Below are 19,461 nucleotides of genomic sequence, written 5' to 3'. Positions count from 1 at the left end.
CGAAAAAAAAAATTCATTCATCCAGCACTGTTCAATGATGTCTTATTATCATTGTGCATTCGATGTCTCATACTGTTCAAGACGGAGAATGTTATTTTGATTGTTATTAAAACATTTCTATTTGTATATTATATTATGATGTGATTATATTGGTTAGAAATTGATTCGCTAAATAAAAGTGAAAATATCATAGATTTTCATTGATCCAATCTACAATGTGTAAAATATGTCTATACAATCCATTGGTCGGAAATCATCACATAACATAACATGAATTTTATATATTCAATTGAATCATATAAAAAAAAGAGTTTGCGCATTCATAGTGTTCAATTTGGAATAATAAATCTCAACTACACATACATACACAAGTCATTATCTATATATATGAAAAACAGTCTAAGAATAGCCAAAATCAGATAAGATGTCAAAAATAGCCATAATTCAGACAACAACAACAATATTCGATTGCATTCATTCATATGTGATCTTTTCAACAACAACAACAACAAAAAAAACGCTACCATCTGCCAATGTGTATGCGTATACATATGTAATGTAATGATAATGATCATCATAAAATATTAAATAATAAAGAATAATTGCGTTCATTCAAATAGAATCAATTGATTCGATGTGAATTGGTGATGAAAATACTTTTTTTCCATACATGATCATTGATGATGGAATTTTTTTTTATTTGTAGATCATCATCAATGACAAACAAATGACACATCATCATCATCATCATCGTCATCAGCATTATATATTATGATTAATTTAGTAGTGAAGAAAAGAGAAATCAATTGTTTCAAATGAGAAATTTTAGTTGATTTTTTTTTAATATTAAAATTCATATATATTCGTATTCGTACAACAGTATTTTTTTTCCCGTTTTTATATTTAATGAAAATTTTTTCCTGTTTGTTGTTCATAAATGGGTGTGTGTGTGATGAATTGTGTTTTGTTTATATATATTGTTGTTAATAATGTGAATGTGTGAATGATTTTATTTATCGTTCGTTAAGATGATTATTACTTGACCACCAGTTGTATGAATTTGATTTAAATGATAGAGATTTGTTTGTTTTGTGCCTACGTCATAGATAGACGCGTAATATATTTTATTTGATGATGTGTAATGTCTCTCTCTGTGTGTGTGTGTCTTAGTCTAAACTAAGAATTTTTTTCCGAATTCTTGCCGAAACATTCACAATCAAATGATGACAATTTATTTTTCTTTGTACTGAAATCATCATTGATTACAATGAAATGAAAAATCTGCGCTCTGATAAATTTTAATTAATTTTATTCAAAAAAAAAAGAATCATCATCATTACAATCTTATATTATGGATCATCGTTCAATGACGACAAAGACGACAACGGCGACGACTACAACGATAACAACAACAAACACAACAAATACAATGCCATTGGAAGCACTTGAATATCCATATCAAGTATTTCTCATAACTCTTTATTCATTAACAGCTTTATTTGCATTCATATCAAATTTTTTGACCATTATTGTCATGATAAACGGTAAACGTTGTATTGGTGGTGATATGAGAAAATTCATTATCAATCTATCTATTACCGATTTATTGATGGCCATTTTTACCATACCATTCACATATACAAATTATATGCTTGGAAGATGGATATTCATAGCGATAATGTGTCCAATAGTTAATTGTGCACAATTGACAACAATTACTGTTAGCATCTATACATTGGTTGCTATTGCTATTGATCGGTAAGTTTTTTTTTTTGTAAAAAAAATCAACCAGAATATTCTTGTTCAAGAAGCAATAATGCATGTGTGTAATTAATTCACTAAAAAACGAACATAAAAATCTAGATAAATATGAAAAAAGAGTAAATGAATTTTTTTTCCTCATCTTTTTATTCTTTTAATTTCATTCAACCATTCTCATTTATTTCTAAAGAATATCACCATAAAAATCAAGAATATATAATAATCACATTATAACAGCAGCCATGCAGAATTGATTCTTTTATTTTATGTTGTCCTCGATGTTTTTTTTTTGTTGTTGCTCTCTTAGCTTTTTGGTCATGATTGCTTTCCCTTAGGAACATTATTTGTAATTGAATTTTATATCTGTAAATTTATTTGTTTAATTTTTTACTGAGAAAAAATTATTTGAATTTTTTTTTCTCGAATGTGAAATTCTGATGGATCAAATAGTGTAGTGTAGTGATTTTTGAAGATGGGCTATCTAATAAAAGGATGTATGAATTTACAACAACAGCAACAACAACAACAACAATTCCCATAATAAACATTTGACTTTGTGTATGAGCGTAAATTTGTCACATTAATTAAATGTCAAGAACATTACATTTTCATCATCAAATCATTTGCATCATTGTGTGCATTTCAATAGTAGTGATAAATAATTTGAATTTTTGAAAATTTATTCATTTACGAAATTAAGTTTTTTTTTTTTGCTAACTAGCTCTATATTGGAGAGAGGTACGCGGCGTCAAGTTGACATTAAAAAATTTAATTTTTCATGGTTGTTGTTGTTGTTGTTGTTATTGTTGTTGTGAATCATTTTTCTATGAACCAGTATAAACTGGATGATAATGTGGAGAAAAAATTATTGAAAAAAAAATTTAGTCAAGTTGAAAATCAATAATAAACAAACACACACACATTTAGAGCATTGAAAATCATCATCAATATTCTGTCTCTACACATTTTGAATGAATTTACATTCATTTTAATGGTCATCATTTACAATGTTGAATATATAGATCGTGATTGATGTTCCACATATGTTTAATCATTGAAATTCATGTAACAATGTTTGTTTGTCACACACACAGAGACACATAAAAAACAATCTTTTATCATGAAAATGGGGTACATAAATAATGCTGATAAAGAATAACAATGATTCTAATCTTTACTAAAATAATCCCTTTGTATATTTTTTTTTTCATTGTTTTTTTCGTCTATTTCTCGACACATAAATTCTGTGATTCTCATCATCATCATCGTGATAATGAATGGATGCTTGATAATAAAATCAAATAAATAAATAAAAGTTATATGGCTATTATGTATCCATTACGTAAATCAATTTCCTGGTTTAAACGACATCGAACATTTATTGTCATTTTAATTTGGATTTTCGGTATATGTCTTGGAATTTCACAAATTTTTGTCACTGAAACAGATACATTTGAACATAATGGTCATAAATATATATCTTGTGATGAACGTTGGAAACCGGAAAGTATTGAAGGCCGTCTATATACAATATTTATATTTGCAACAACATTTGCCATACCAATGTCAGCATTTTGTATTATCTATACGGCAATGGGTTGGAAAATATTTCGATATCAAGGACCTGAATATCAATTACGTTTACAAAGTCTTCATAATCATTTTCATCATCAAAATAATAATGAAATTCAAAAAAAAATATATGATAATGACGACGATGTTGTTGATGTTGATGATGATTTGACCAAAAGAATTGGCCACATTGATTATCATTGTGATGATAATAATATTATCAACAACAACAACAACAACAATAATGATGATATGATAAAAAACAAAAATGACATAGATACAAAAGGTAAGTCAAAAAAAACCAATAAATACGAATAAATTGAATGAATTTTAATTCTTTTCATTTTATAGCAATTGATTCCGATGCTAATATTTGTTTGAAATCTTGTAATAATAAAAACAATAATAATATTGTTCCATCATCAAATCATCATCTAATACAATGTGTTTATTATGAGACGAAAAATCAATCATTATATACAACAGAATCAATACAGACAAAATATTGTATCAATAATAACAACAATAAATTTAGCAATTTAAATGGCCATAATAATAATAATCATCATTATCAATTATCAAATCATCATCCACAAACAATAATGACAACACCATCAACACCACATATTGCTGCAACGCAAATAAATTCCAATAAAATTATGGATCCAGTTAATCATCGTTCAACAAGATTTATTAGTAATCGTCGCCATAAGGTTAGTAATGATTGATTCATTTTTCTTTCTTCAACTTTTTTTTTATCATATATGTGATGTATTGTTTTTCCAACCACTCATCCCTTGTTTTTATGTACATGTGAATCGAAATCGTAGATATTGAAGATTCTCATTACGATAATTGGCGTATTTACCATCTGTTGGCTACCAATACAATTATTCAACATACTTATCTATTTTAAAAGAAATTTTCTTCATGTTGATTCAGCATTCAAATATTATGCATTTGTTGGTAGTTATTTTTTCTGTCATTGGATATCAATGGCACATAGTTTTATGAATCCAATTATCTATTCATTTATGAGTAAAAATTTTCGAGTAAGTAGAATGGCATATTATAATTGTTGAAAATTTTATATTCATTTTTTCAAAAAAATTCAAAACTTTTAACCACTTAACATGAACTAATTTTGTTTGTTTTTTCTATTTTTATTCCATGTACCAATGAAACCGAAAAAAAACCACAGTCAGATTTGCGGATAATTTTAACAAAATTTTGGAATAATTGGAAAAAATACAACCATCGTTAATGAACCAACATAATATAAAGAATTAACAAATCAATTGGATTACACTCATAATTCAATCGTATTTTTTTTTGTCAATAAATAAATGGATAATTCTTTTTTTTAAATGACTGAGTAATAATAAATGGATGTCAATTAAATTAATTAATAAATTAATGACGAAACTTATTATTTGTTGGAACATTTTGGAACAGGATATGTTGAATTATACTGCCATCTGACGAACAAAATAACAACTATTATATTACAAAATTGATGATGAGATAGGTAATAGGTAATAAAGATGTTTAATAGTGTATGGATAGATGGCAGTGTTTGACAACTCACTTGTTGCAAAATGATTCATGATTTCTGAACTGAAGAGGTCCCTATGTCCCATTTTTGTCAATCGAATATTCCATCGACCCGAATAAATTGATGTGAAAATAAATGAATTTAAAGTATTGAAAGTACAAAGGGCGTTCGCATCTATATATAGAAAGATTCCTAATTATCGATGTGTGTTTTAGTTTGGTGGGTTAATATACGGTATCGATCGGGCAAAAGTCACGTAGCCATTGAAGCAGTGGTAGAATACTCATATACGAGTATGGTATGTTCGCGCGCGTAAAATTTTCACACTATAACCTCAATATATACACACATGAATTCATGGTTGACCGGACCTAAACAATACGAAAAAAAAGGTCAAAATCATCATCGGTAGATGGTAGTGCTGTATTTTTTAATTTTAATTTTTATATTCAATATATCAACTACCTTTTCATACACACCTCCTACCATTGTATACCATCCATCCATGTCATATACACTATAACCTTTGACCAACACATGAATACCACTACCACCAAAAAAAAAAAAAAAAATCTATTCAGGAAAAGTTATTTAAATTGCACACAGACACACAAAAAACACCAATTGTTTTGTTTGTTACTCGTGCATGTGTATTATATGTGCACATTAAACACGAGAACTTTGGTCTCTCATTTTGGTTTTTGTCGAATATCAATTGAATTTTAAGGATGGTTTAATCTTTTATAATGAGCATGCGTAATATTTTTTTTTTCTTTTTTTTTAAATACTCTCATCTTTTAGCCATGGTTTTTTCGGTTGTTATTATTGTTGTTGTTGTTGTTGAATGCTTTCGCTACATCCGGAGGAATAGCCGTATTATGGGGTCGTCGCACACACACACATACTTGCTTTCAATGTGTACCGTGTGTTTATAACATCTATAATGCCGCTACCTGTAGATATAAATACTAATTTTTGCTCATTCTTTTGACAAAAAAAAAATATCATTATCGTTACTATTGAGAATACAGTATATGCACGACAAACGGTTTATCGATTCTTTTTTTTTTGATGCAATTTCAATTCCATGAGATAATGAAATTCCTTTCTGGAGCAGGTAATTTTTTGTTTTACATAAAACAAATCAATACAATGTCAATGTCAATTAAATATGCACATTAGCACTATTGAATTTTCTGTTGAATCATTTCATTTTATGAAAATGGTTTGTGTTCAAAATTAAATAAAATCCATATGGTTTCAGATATAGATTGAAATCAATGATTAGTGTAGTAATTCATCAGTTTCATAAATGACAGGAAATCGGTCGATATACTGTATATACAATGCACACTTTTTTTTCGTTTAATCATGAAAACCATCATCAAACTTTATTTGATGATGATGACTTCTATAACCATTTGGCCTAGCCTATGGCCTGGTCATTATGTTCTGTTCATAACTAAGCATGAAGTGCCTCACTATCGCGGTATTATAATAATATCAATATATATGCACACCAAGTTCTTAGCATGCTAAAACACAAAAAATTTTATTTACCATGACATGCTGAGTCTGGTTTCTTGTTTCTGGTACCACGACGACAACCAAACGAAAAAAAAAACGACATACAATAAAAAACTCGCGGTTATTATTATCATTCGGGTTAACCACTACCATTATTGTCGTCTTCTATGTGCGTGTGTTTTTATTTTATTTTATGTGTGTGTTGTACAGCTCAGTTTAAAAAAAAATCAATGGGAAAAAAAGAAAAATTGAAACGAATCCGAATATCGAATTTTTTTTGGTGTTTTTCTTTCACGTTCCTCTTTTCATTATCGTTTTCGTTTGTTTTATCGGGTAGTTTTTTTTCTGGTTAAAACACCGATTTCCATCCTCACGGCTTGTTTGTTTGTTTGTGTGTGTGTGTGTGTGTGTGATGGGAATTCGGGTTGGTAATCATCTTTGGTCTCGTGGTATTTTTGTGGGTGTGTATGTATGTGTGGTGTTGAATCTATCAAAATTATTCACTAGGTTTCTATGTGTTGATACACATCCATATTATGATTGAATTAAAACTGCCATCAACAGAAACAAAACAAAAAAAAACATTCCAACAACGATGATGAAATGAAACGCCCAATCACATTAAATGTGTTCTGTCATCATTGAACATCTCTTGATTATCATCTTTTTGAACATCAAGTGGCTGATGTAATTATCAAAAATGGCAAATGAAATGAGGTAATGTTTTTCATTGTTTTGATATATATTTCGATATAATGTTCGAAAATGTAAATGGCCGAAAAATCTAGGAAATTCTAGGAATTTTTTTTCTGACATTTTGTATTTTTTTTTCATTTATATTTAGCTACATTCAATATATGGCTTGAAATTGGAACTTTCAATCATCAAAAAACAAAACAACAAAAAAATCACTGTCATAATCAGTTAATGGGCGTTTATAAACAAAAAAAATTTTGTTGTTTTCTTTTAATCGAAATCCAAAAAAAACAAGCAAGAGGAAAAAAAATCCTCATAATCATATCATCATCGTAAATGACAATCATTTCGCCATCATTGCCTGTCAATTTTTATTATTATCTCATAAGAATCATGATCAACAGATATTCAAGAGAAATACACGTTCTGCAATTTGGCCATCAAATCTAAAATCCATCCATTTTATTTTCTGGCCTATCAATCAATTCATTCATTATATAGATTTATCATTTATTGATTTTCTCATTTTATTCTATTGTTATCATTTATTTCAATAATTTTTTTTTCGTGGAAAAAAAATTATATGAATGAAAGAAAGGACAAATTTCATCTGTATTACATCCGATTTCATTGAATCATATCATCAGCATCTTTATTTAGTTTTTTTTCTCTCTGTTCAATTTGATTGTTGATTGATTATGTGACAAAATGTCTTTGATGATATCATCATTGCAACAGCAACGACAACATTCATCATCATCATCATCATATCATCAACTGTTGTTGAAACTAAATCAAACATAAATTTGACCAATGGCATTAATCAACGATCGATAATAAATCGATCAAAAATTGAAGCAATTGATGATGATGATGATGATGTTATTTTTGTCGAACGTATAAAGAAAAATATTCCGTTAATTATTTTGGATGATGATGATGATATTGCTGATCAAGAAAGCAAAAAAACAACGATAAAAAGACAAAAAATTAGCCATCAAAATAATATTCTCAATGTAAACACCGATTTGATCAAACCAGATAATCAAATCGAAGTCAACTTGAATGATGATGATGGCAAACAACATCCCGTTCAAAGGTAGGATTATTTCTTCTTGTTTTTTTTATAAGGGAATTTTTTTTGTTTTTTTTTATTATAAATCTTATAAATTGACAATATTAATTGTCATCAGTGGTGGTCAGTTGAGAAACTTGTTTATTCTGGTTAGATAGTTGAATATTTTAATTTTTATTGTTTTTCTGTTGAAGTTAAAATGATGGTGACACATACCCTTTTGCTCATCCATTGCTCACACAATTCGAATCCGAAATTGGTGAACATTGGCATTTAGTTTGGTATTTTTTTTATTTTTATTTTTTTTTTTTTTGATGCACTTTTCCGGTTTATTACTTGGAAAAAAAATCTTAATATATTTAAGTGGTTTTTATACGGCTTTTATGTCGGTATGAGGTAGATTTTGTTTTTTTGTTTTTCATTTAAAATACCTATGATAAATGAAATGAAATGATGATAATATCATTTGGTGGCGACAACGTCGTCGTTGTCGTCGGCAAAAATTATGTTGTTGATGATTAAAATTTTGTTGCCGTCTTGGTCGTCGTCGCCATAAGTCTGCATTAGCTTGTCGTTCTATTATCTGCGTAATAGTGAAATGTGTGTATGTGTGTATGTAATAGGTCTATTGTCGACGAAATTGTCACCAAACTGTGAGTAATCGAAACGCAATATCTTTAAAAATAAATCCATTAAAGCGGAAATAATTCTTATATATATGAATTCCGTTGATGACTAACTAGCAAAGAATAAAATCAGATATTGTGAAACATTCACACTCACGTGTGTGCATTGCTTAAAGAATCCATATTCATTCATTCAAAATTTATCAATGAAACGTTTTTGTGTTTTGAATTTTTATAGGAATTTTCAGTTTGGCGCCAGAAATTTTATTTGAAATTTTTATTGTATACCATGTGTGTGTGTGTGTGTGTGTGTGTGTGTATGTGTATTAAAAAGATATGATGCTTTATTGAAATCGTCTGCTTTATTGTTTGTGTATGTGTATGTTATGGTTAGAATGTGAATGGATTACGTATGGAAAAAAAAGAAATTTAAAAGGAGAAAGAAGCATAATCAAAACCTTAATAATCAACAAGTGATGGACGGTTGTTTTCTTCTCCCTAATAATTTTTTTGTTTCTTTTTCGTTTTCGATCATCAAACTATGAATGATGATAGAAATAATGATTATTGAATGAAGAATTTCTGTTTCAGGTTGTTGGCCGAAATTCACTACTATTCGTTTATTGATTGTGATTTAATAGTTCTGATCCGGTTTTTTTCAACCACTTCTTTCTTCTGTGTCGATTGATTTTTTTTTTATTTTTGATATATAGTTTTGTGTACGCATGTGAGAATGGATTCGTGCAGATGAAAAAGAAGAAAAAAAATGAAATAAAATTTAAATACAGGTACGTGTGTTGTGTGTGTGTGCGTGTGTGTGATGTATATATTCTTGTTCCTATTTATTATTAGTGAATTTTATTGGAAGTCAAAATTTTAAGAAAAAAAGTTTTTCTACTACTCCAATCATCATCATTTTTCCTTTTATTATTTTTTTTCTTATTCGAAAAAAATGATTCTAAATTGTTATGATAATGACGATAGTTATGCGTTTTGTGTTTGTGAATACGACAAAGATTTGACCTTTTTTTCTCCTCTTGTTTTTGAATTTTCTATTTTGGATTGTGTGAAGATGGATGGATGGATGGATGAATGGTTGGTTGGTTTGGATGGTCGATGGCGACGATTTTGTTTGTTGATAATAATAATGATGTTTGATGATCAATGATGTGTGTATGTTTTTGTATATGTAAACGCCCCATACATGCATACGCTCAACACGTTCTTTAAGGTCGTTTGTTCAGTTTCAATTCTTCAAGGGGTCATCATCATCATCATCATGATGATCATTGAATCTATCCATCCATCCATATATCTGAATTTTCTGCAGTATAGTCGGGCTACTACTCCTCAATATATATATATTTGATTAAAGTGATGATAGTTTCGGTTTCTCGCGCGTTTATTATTCAAAAAAAGTTTACTCATTTCTTATGTTGTTGTTGTTTCATTGGATTTGATTTTTTTCTCTTATATTTTTTTTTTAACACGCATGACACTTATAATTCACATCATGATCAATTTTCGATACTTTATTATCACACATCAACTCGTGTTATAAACGGGAATTTATTCCCCAAAATACTGGGCACATAGAGTAGTGGCCAGGATCATGTTTAATGTTCCCATCACATTACCCACCACCACCTATATTTTCACTTTTTTCCCTATTCATTTCAAAATGATCGTTCAGTATGAACTCAGCTCGGGTGTTTAGTTTACGTTCTTGTGTGTTATGTCGATCTGTTGGATGCTTGAGGGGTCATTTCGATATGATGATGATGGTGGTGGTGGTGTATACTTTCGACAATCTCGTGGATATTTTATTATTTTGATGATGATGATGATGTTTCATAACAAAAATAGAGGAAAGTAGTGGGGGTTGTAATAATCGTAGTGGTGTAAATTTGATTTGTTTGAATGAATCAAATGTGTGTGTGTGTATAAAAAGATATGGGCGAATACATCTCATGATCCTCCCTTTTTTTATATATATCTTCTATATAATCTGATTGTTCATCATTGAATATTGCTGCTTCTTCTAATTTTTTTTTCTGGTTTGGTTTGGTTTGTCCGTTTTTCATCATATAATCATCGTTGCTTGATGATGATAATACTTTTTCGGTTTGGTTGGTATTTGCTTGATAAATTCGTATATATTGTTGTTGTTGTTGTTGAACCTAAACTTGAATCGAATCAAATTGAATGAATGGAAAATGTTGAACTCTATGCCCGAATTGGATGTGAATGTATGGATGGATGGTTAGTAGTTTTCCTCTTTTGCTCTTCGTACTTCAAACACTTGCATATGGATAGTATATATTATACAACCAGCATTCATATTGGATTTTTTGGTTCAAAAGTCTGTATTTATTTGTGTGTGTGAGCTTCATCCTCGAATGAATGAATGGATGGTTGGTTGACGGCCTGGCTTCAGGCTGATTACGATTGGATTTTTCATCTATTCCTCTCCTCGGTCTATGTTTTGTTTGGTGTGTTGGCTTTTCTCTCTTTCTCAGGATGTTTGATTTTTTTCTGATCGTTTAATAACAATAATTACGGTGTTTTTTTTTGGATTCTATTTGATCCTTTTGTTTTTTGGATTTGGCTACTGAGAATCGGTGTGTGTGTGGGGTGTGTGATTATGATTTTTATTGGTTGTAATATTCTGTAAAAAATAAAAATGTAAAAACAACAGCAGCAAAAATGTGAGGGGAAATGTTTTTTTTTTTGTTTGAAAAAAGAATTGAATGAGAGATTATCACGCCACGTCTTTTGTTTATGTGTTGTGATTATTAGTCCATTTGAAACGAAATAAAAATAGAATCCACCCTATCTCTGATCATCACCGATGTTAAAGGTCTGTATACATTTTTTGTTTTTATTCGTGCTTCATTTATCTTTTTTTTTTGTTGTTTTCTATTAATCAATCAACATCTCTTTTTGATTTCCAAAATGTTTTCTAAATGATCATCATTATTATCAAAATATACAGTTAACAATCACGATGATAATGATGAAAACGTAACCATCGTAATTACCATCTAAACAACGTCGACAACAATAATGGATCAATTCATCAAGTATTTTTGTGAATAAACGACGGATCAAAAATTTGATTGATTTTTGAATTAAATTATCATTCTAAAGGCAATTTCATTGAATGAAAAAAAAAATTGTAATGTTGTAGTTGTAGTTGTAGTTGTTGTTGTTGTTGTTGTTGTTGATATTATACTCATAGTAGTTGTAAATATAGTATATATCCATAGTCAATTGGGTCGATAAAAAAATTTTTTGTGGACATTTTTTTAGGTTAAATTTTTTGTTGTTTACATCCAACATGGCAGCAACTTGATTTTGCTATTGCTGCCATGGATATATATAAGTGTACGACAGTTTGCTGCTGTTGCTGTCGTCTTAACGAATTGATTAAATTGTAAAATTTTTTTTTACCTAAAATTATATCATTCGATTCCTGAGATAATCATTTTTGCTTTGATTGTTAGTCTTGTATGGTTTTTTTCTATATTAATTCTTGATTAATAATCTAACCAAAAAGCATGTCTGATTTTCTAATTGTTGATTCTTTTAATTTGCTTGTAATTGTTTGTTTACTAATCTTTTGTTTTTGTTGTTTTCCATTTCAGAATTATGCACATGAACATTGGTGGAGGTGGTGTTGGTGCCGATGGCACGGGCTGCCCCGCCGGAGGAGTAGGATCTGTATCCGTTTGTTCAGCCAAAATGGTATCAATATCCACCAATCACATTAGGCCAATTAATTCTTCATCACCTTCCTTATCATCATCAACCACTTACTTGCCATTATCGAAATCATCATCATTACCACCTTCGATTATTAATAATAATAATCTAGTAACAACACTGCCAAATAATACGACAACATTAATGACAACAAAATTTCATAAAATACAAGACCATGTGATTAATACCAATAATACTATTAAATCTTTGAATTCATGTATCAAAAAGCCATTACAACAGCAAGAGGATTTCCGTTTGATATCGACGAAAACTATGCCGCCCATAACAGCAGCATCAACAACAACAACGACGTTTGATCATTCCTATCATTCGATTGTTGTTCATAATAATAATAATAATAATGAAGAACATAATCAACATCGTACTGCCAGATCGCCTTCAAATTCCGAAACGTCATCGGCTATTTCAAGTTGTTGCGAAAGTTCTGATCATGATCAATGTTGTGACATTAATGAAACTGTAGCCGCATTATTACAATGTGATGAAGATGTTCGCGCACCTGATTCCCCAGATTCTGGTGTAAGCGGATCACTTGTCCATAGTCCTGATGGTAAAAGTCTATATGAAGAATCGGATGATTATTATCAATCGATATTTCCGACACCAGCAAAATCTCCTGTAGAAAATCAAGATACAATAACAGATACAACGACAAACACCGTGATCATTCCCCATTATGTTAGCGGTGATAAATGTGATTCATTGTTAGATTTGATTCAATTGAAAAATAATCGTCAGCAAACTACAGAAAAAATTGTTACCAATGATAAGGAACAAATGTACAGACTAATTGAAACGAATCATCAAGAGTCAGATAATGATAAATCAAAACATATCGAATCAACAACAAATGAGGAACAACAAAATATTCCGAATGATCTCAAAACAACAAATACTAATGTTGAAGATGTATTAAACCAAACTATTGTACTAGAGAACGACAATGATGTTAACGATGACGATGAAATTCTTCAATTTAGTAAAGAAATTGAAGCAGTTGTTCCAAATATTCGATTTGATGGATTAGATTTAGCTTTGCAAGCCATGTATTGTGATGCCGAACAGGATAAAACGACTGATGTTGATCAACAATCGACATACGGTATTGCTGGTGATGATGAACGTGACGAACAGACAGGCTTAATATCAAATGGCTTTGAATTTGGTTTCGATTTCCCTATGGACCAATCGACATCAAATTCCAATCATTGTCTGAACAAATCGGATTCATTTGCCGATTCATTTGAAATGTCGATACGAACGCAAGGTAACGCAACGACCGATATGCAAACAATGATAAAACAGATAAAAATGAAAGCTCAAAGTATTCATAAAAACAATAACGCCAGTATAGTTAAAAAACAACAAACATTCTGCTGCCAATGGCATGATTGTGATTGGCCAGGTAACTATGAAGATCTGGCTGAACATCTTCGCGAAATACATGTAGAATTACAACCATTTTTGGATTCTAATGGAAAAGTCATCAAATGGAATAAACGTCTCAAATCTTCATTTTTATCGGCCAAATTGAATAAAGATCATGATGAATCTGGTGCCAATTCAATGATGATGATGGATGATTTTGATGGATCATCTTCACAAGCCACCATGGATGATGAAACAAATCTAGATTCTGATGATGAAGATTGTTCGAATAGTTCAACAGAAGATGATAATCAATCATCGAAAATTTCATCAATTGCAACGCGACGACGATCTCGGCGTTTTCAAAGTGATTCTGGTTGTTCATCCATGATGACATCAGATAATTATCTGTCTTCATCACGTCGTTCATCAAAGAAAAATTCAATGAACGGTGATTCTAATCATGAAAAACTGGAAAAATTTGTTTGTTTATGGCGAGGTTGTAAGGTTTTCGGTAAACCATCATTATCTCGAAATTGGATCGAACGACACGTGCTTGAACAACATTCTGGTCCTAAACCATTTAAATGTATTGTTGATGGTTGTGGACAACGATTTCGAGCACAGAATCAATTGGAAAAACATGTTAACATGCATTTTAAGACAAATCCACCGCAACAACAATCGCTTTCGTCAGATCTCAAGCAAATTTCAACGATTAAAATGATTCCCCCATCACCATCATCATCGTTTCTATTGAATCCATCCTCTACATCATCATCATCATCATTAATAGAATCGAATCGACCAATAACGGATAGCTGTTGTAAATGTCAATGTCATTCGTTTTTATTTTTGAACCATAATAATTGTGATAATTTCGACATGTCTTCATTATCGAATCAGGACGATCAACAACAACATCAAACATCATCAAAACAAATTGACAAAACAAATCGAAGTCCCAGTGTTGATTCAGGTATTAGCCTTCAGTCATCGTGTTCATCATCCTCATCATTTTCAGATGTTGCCCAAATGTCTTCATTACCATCATCATCATCATCATCATTTACCCAACAACAATGTCTTTCAAATACAATTAATTCTAAACATTTTAACAATTTTGAATTTCACTGCCATACTGCATGTTGTTGTCTAACCAAACAACAGCAACAGCAATCATCCTCTACAACTTCCAAAATATCGTCATTGACATTATCAAAAACAAGCAAGAATAAAAAACCATTGTGTTCAGCAACGAAAGGTATTCGTATAACTAAGAAATAATTGAATTAGTGATTTATTTTTTTTCCATTTTTGTCAATTTAGTGAAAAGCGTTGCCAATACTGATTATCTGGACGATGAATTTGCATTGAAATTATCTTATGAATTTCGAACACGTGAAGCCTTAATGGCTGGCCTAAAAAGTTATCCACCATATAATCGTTATATTAGATCTTCAGATGGTTCTGTTGAAAGAATAACAAAAAATCAATCATTATCTTCAATTTTCAAACAGATGAATATACGATCAAAGTTGGATAAAAGAACTCCCACTAAAATCAATAACGCTGCCTCTAATAATAAATCATTTAATGATAGCCATGTTGGCGATAGGCCACAACAAAATGTACAAGGAGCTTCATCATCATCATTATCACCAACGTTTGAAATATATAATGTATTCAAAAAAGAACTATTCGATTTGAATCGCCGAAAAGCAAATGTGCCTTTCGAAAGTGAAGTAATTTTCGTTCGAATTTAGATTATGAATTTTGATTATGGTAATATTTAAATTTTAATTTATAATTTTTTTTTTTTTGTTTCATCATTTATAAGGTGATTGCTTGCAAGACTAAATCGAATGGTGAATATTTTTACACACTAAAATGGCCAACAAGGCATAAACAAGACATGTATGTATTTGGTTTATGTTTGCTTGATTCGCTTTTAGTAACATATACGTATTTTTATCTATCAATCCTACATATAGTATGAATGTTGAGAATATACATGAAACAAAATTATCGATGTCTAGAAAAACATCTGTATCTACAGCAGCAGCGGCGGCGGCAATAAACTCTGGTCGTAATTCATATGCCATTTTTAAGCCAATTCATTATAAACAACAATCAAATGAAAAATTATTAAACCAAAGGAGACTGTCAAAACATTCAATTTCTAGGTTTAAGCTAAAATCGATTAATGATGAGTTTGAATCGTTTCCATTTGAGGATTCTATTATCATCGACGACGACAATGCTGATGATGATGATGATGATGATGATGATAATGATTCCGAAGCTTCAGAACCAGCCATTGATGATGATGATGATGATAATAATGATATCATAATGGAATTGAGTGAAAATGAAGATTCATCAAACGACGATAATAATAATAATTTAAAATCAATGACAAAAAAACGTAAATTAAGTTCAAATCAATATTGTAATGACCAACAAAATGAAGATTTAAAACATGAACAAATCAAACGGCCACGGCTCGCATCATCATCATCATCATCATTGACCATTTTTTTTTGTTTTAATTGGTGCAAAATTTTTTGTAAAAAAAAAAAAAAAATTTTTTTTTTTAATGTTTCAAAATGTATACAACACACACCTGAACGAATTTATTAGACATTACAAAATTATTATTAAAAATAATTTTTATATTCAATTGATCTCTGTTTTTCTTTTTCACTCACAATTATTATTATTATTATTATAGCCTCTCATTTATATTATTACAATTGATGATGATACAATTATTTTATACACACACACACACACACACACACACAAAAATTTCTGTTTATGAATTATTTATATTGTAACTACATTTTATATAGTCTATTTCTGGCTTATATTTATGTCTCGAAAAAAAAACAAATACAATATGTATATGCAACCCTTCATACAAACTACATATAATTTTTTGATCAATTAATTTTCAATCAATTTAAATTTGCATGAAGAGAATCAACATCATAGAACAAGACATGTAAATAATTGATGATCTGATGTTGAAATTGCATACTTGTTTTCATTGATTTGTATTCAATTCCAACTGCATGTAACATTCACTTTTTTTTCCTGTTTATGTCAAATCTGTTCTTTTACAAAATTTTTTTTTTTTGGGATTTCTCACTCTCACCCCACACACACACACACATTGATAATGATAATGATATTGTCATCATCATAATCATCGTTATCGTTGTCGATAGCCAAGTTATGGACCACGTATATATATTATATGTTTAAAATGAATGAACAAAAATGATTTAATTAATTATCTAAAACATTTTTATAGCAATGTTTTCGCTAACTCTTTTTTTCTTTTCCTGTTTACAATTTCAACATCCTTCTTTTATCTTTATGAAATTACACATCTTATAAAAAAAAGAAAAAAAATTTGTGTTCAATTATTATTGATGAAAAATATTAAATTATTATTATGATTATTATTCAATCAAAAAAAAAAAAAAAATTGTCATCAAAAAGTTTAATGAACTGAAATCCATCATTTTGTTGTTGTTGTCTGGGTCATTTTTTTCTGATAATTATAATCAAATTTCATTATAAACTATTCGACATTTGTATCACGTATTCATCGTCAACGAAAAAAAAAAAAAAAAAAAAAAAATATTTGTATCCGGTATTGAGAAATGAACGAAAACACCAATGTTGTTGATGATGTTGGTGGTTAGGAAAAATCATTCAAGATACTTGTTGTTGAAACACATCGTTTAAACGATATTCGTGATGTGTTATAGTTCTAAAAATATTTTATTATTGATATTGAACGCCATTTTCAATATTATTTCATATATATTAAATGATGATGGTTGGAATTTGGATTCGAATTTTTTTTTTCTATTATGACCGGCTCTGATGAGATGTGCGAGAAAAAAAATCCCATTTTTTCACTCCTTTTCATAAATTTTTTTTTTTTTTTTTTTTTTTTTTTTGATCAAAAAAATATGAATTTTTCACACACACGCATACACATTTCACACGTTGAAATGGATTTCTATTTCACACTTGCATAGATATTGGTGCGCACCTATTACATGTGCTTATATCATCCAGAAAATTTAATTCAAAATGTTTGTTATTTATCTACATAATAACCGGATCTTTGCTGATTATTTTGTGTATGTGAGTGAGTATGTGTGTGAGTGTTTGTTCATTAAAACAAATTGACGGTCCTATTTTTTTTTCATCATAAAAACCATTTAAACTATGACATTTATCGACAAAATATTAAATTTATTTTTTCAGACTATATCCGAATTGATGATATACAGTGGATGAATCAAGGAAAAAAATATTTGGGATGGGAACACACATTCAATGATAACGGGCTCGTGTAAATCAGCTATATAGCTAAAACACGCAACACAAACACATCGACAACCAAAAGCAACAAGTTTCATGATATATAATAATAATAATAATATAATCCTCATCATGATCTTAATCATCGTAATCATCATCATGGTTATAATTGCATTTGCAAATATTTTTCACTATTTTTTTCTTGTTCTCGACAAACATTTACTTATTTATTATTGCATTAGAAACAAGGACCAAACTGTCCACGAAAGACTAACGACGTTGATTATGGTGATGATGATGATGTTGATGATGATGATAAAGATGACGACAACCGGAACATGAACGAAATATATTTTTGTTCATGTTCATCAATTTTTTTTTCTTATTGACATATACACACGCAACCACATCGAATCTATTGATCAGTTAACAACAACAACAACAACAACATTAATGACAACAACTACTGTCTTGGAAAATTTCGAAAAAAAACACGTTATACACGATAGATTTTTTGTGTTTTTTTTTTTTTTGATTTGGTTTCGTGTAATAATAATACTCTCTAGTAGTAAATGGCCATAACATTTTTTTTTGTGGTTTCAAGATACATGCACATCGGTAAGGTAAACATAGCGGGGTTCGATCGTTTGCTGTTTGTGTTTTTTTTTCGATTGGTCAATCGAGAATCAATCAAATTTTTTTTTATCCAACCATTTGATTGATTAATTTATTTCGTTCAATGTTCAATGAACATGATTGAGTCTTTTTTAAAATTGATCAACATCATGATCATCGCCATCTCTAACTTAAATCATCATTTATTTGGTTGTAAATTTTTTTTCTTTACAAAAAAAAGTTTGTAGTATTATCGATGATGATGATAATGATGGTGATGATGATGATGATGAACCACAAACATTATCGATGGTAAGCAAAGAAAAAAGTGGTTTTTTTCAATAAAATAAAAACTAAGAAAAAAACCGGAAAAAGGATTTTTCCGTTGAAAATATTTTGAAACAAAAAAAAAATCTGTTGCCCATCCATTCACTTCATTCATTTATTCGAATGATTCGCGATCCAAAAACGTTTTCGAGACTTGTTTTTTCTTGGAAAAGGATCATCTCTCTCTCTCACTCTTTCTTGCTTTT

At 29.6% G+C, this 19,461-nt stretch overlaps 2 protein-coding genes across 3 annotated transcripts in view; both read left to right on the top strand.

The window, feature by feature from the left end:
• The window catches only part of LOC124493910 (Nuclear autoantigenic sperm protein), a 105,764-nt gene extending 89,115 nt beyond the window's left edge, over window positions 1-16,649 (top strand). The window contains exons 6-10 of the mRNA XM_075732205.1: window positions 7,849-8,210; window positions 12,460-15,230; window positions 15,296-15,711; window positions 15,807-15,883; window positions 15,961-16,649. Of these exons, the coding sequence (XP_075588320.1) occupies window positions 7,849-8,210; window positions 12,460-15,230; window positions 15,296-15,711; window positions 15,807-15,883; window positions 15,961-16,609 (4,275 nt within the window). The 3' untranslated portion in view covers window positions 16,610-16,649. The remainder of the gene's footprint in view (window positions 1-7,848; window positions 8,211-12,459; window positions 15,231-15,295; window positions 15,712-15,806; window positions 15,884-15,960) is intronic.
• Window positions 615-4,701, top strand: LOC124493700 (uncharacterized). Of its 2 annotated transcripts, XM_075732207.1 has the most exons (5): window positions 615-1,758; window positions 3,078-3,619; window positions 3,685-4,046; window positions 4,164-4,385; window positions 4,535-4,701. In XM_075732207.1, exons 1-5 carry the CDS (start codon window positions 1,352-1,354, stop codon window positions 4,595-4,597), a joined length of 1,596 nt encoding a protein of 531 aa, XP_075588322.1. In that variant the 5' UTR covers window positions 615-1,351; the 3' UTR covers window positions 4,598-4,701. The 2 variants fall into 2 exon arrangements, with proteins under 2 accessions (XP_075588322.1, XP_075588324.1); XM_075732209.1 differs by lacking the exon at window positions 4,164-4,385.
• Window positions 16,650-19,461: the final 2,812 nt, after the last annotated feature.

The sequence above is a fragment of the Dermatophagoides farinae genome, chromosome 6 (genome assembly GCF_024713945.1).
Source record: "Dermatophagoides farinae isolate YC_2012a chromosome 6, ASM2471394v1, whole genome shotgun sequence".
Taxonomy (NCBI): Eukaryota; Metazoa; Arthropoda; class Arachnida; order Sarcoptiformes; family Pyroglyphidae; genus Dermatophagoides; species Dermatophagoides farinae.
The sequence above is the reverse complement of the archived record's forward strand: the minus strand, read 5'-3'. Positions and strand labels throughout refer to the sequence as shown.

Coding starts and splice junctions, on each gene's coding strand:
- LOC124493700 (XM_075732207.1), top strand. CDS start 1,352: ATGGATCATCGTTCAATGACGACAAAGACGACAACGGCGACGACTACA. Junction 3,620..3,684: donor AAATGACATAGATACAAAAG/GTAAGTCAAAAA, acceptor TTCATTTTATAG/CAATTGATTCCGATGCTAAT. Junction 4,047..4,163: donor TTAGTAATCGTCGCCATAAG/GTTAGTAATGAT, acceptor TCGAAATCGTAG/ATATTGAAGATTCTCATTAC.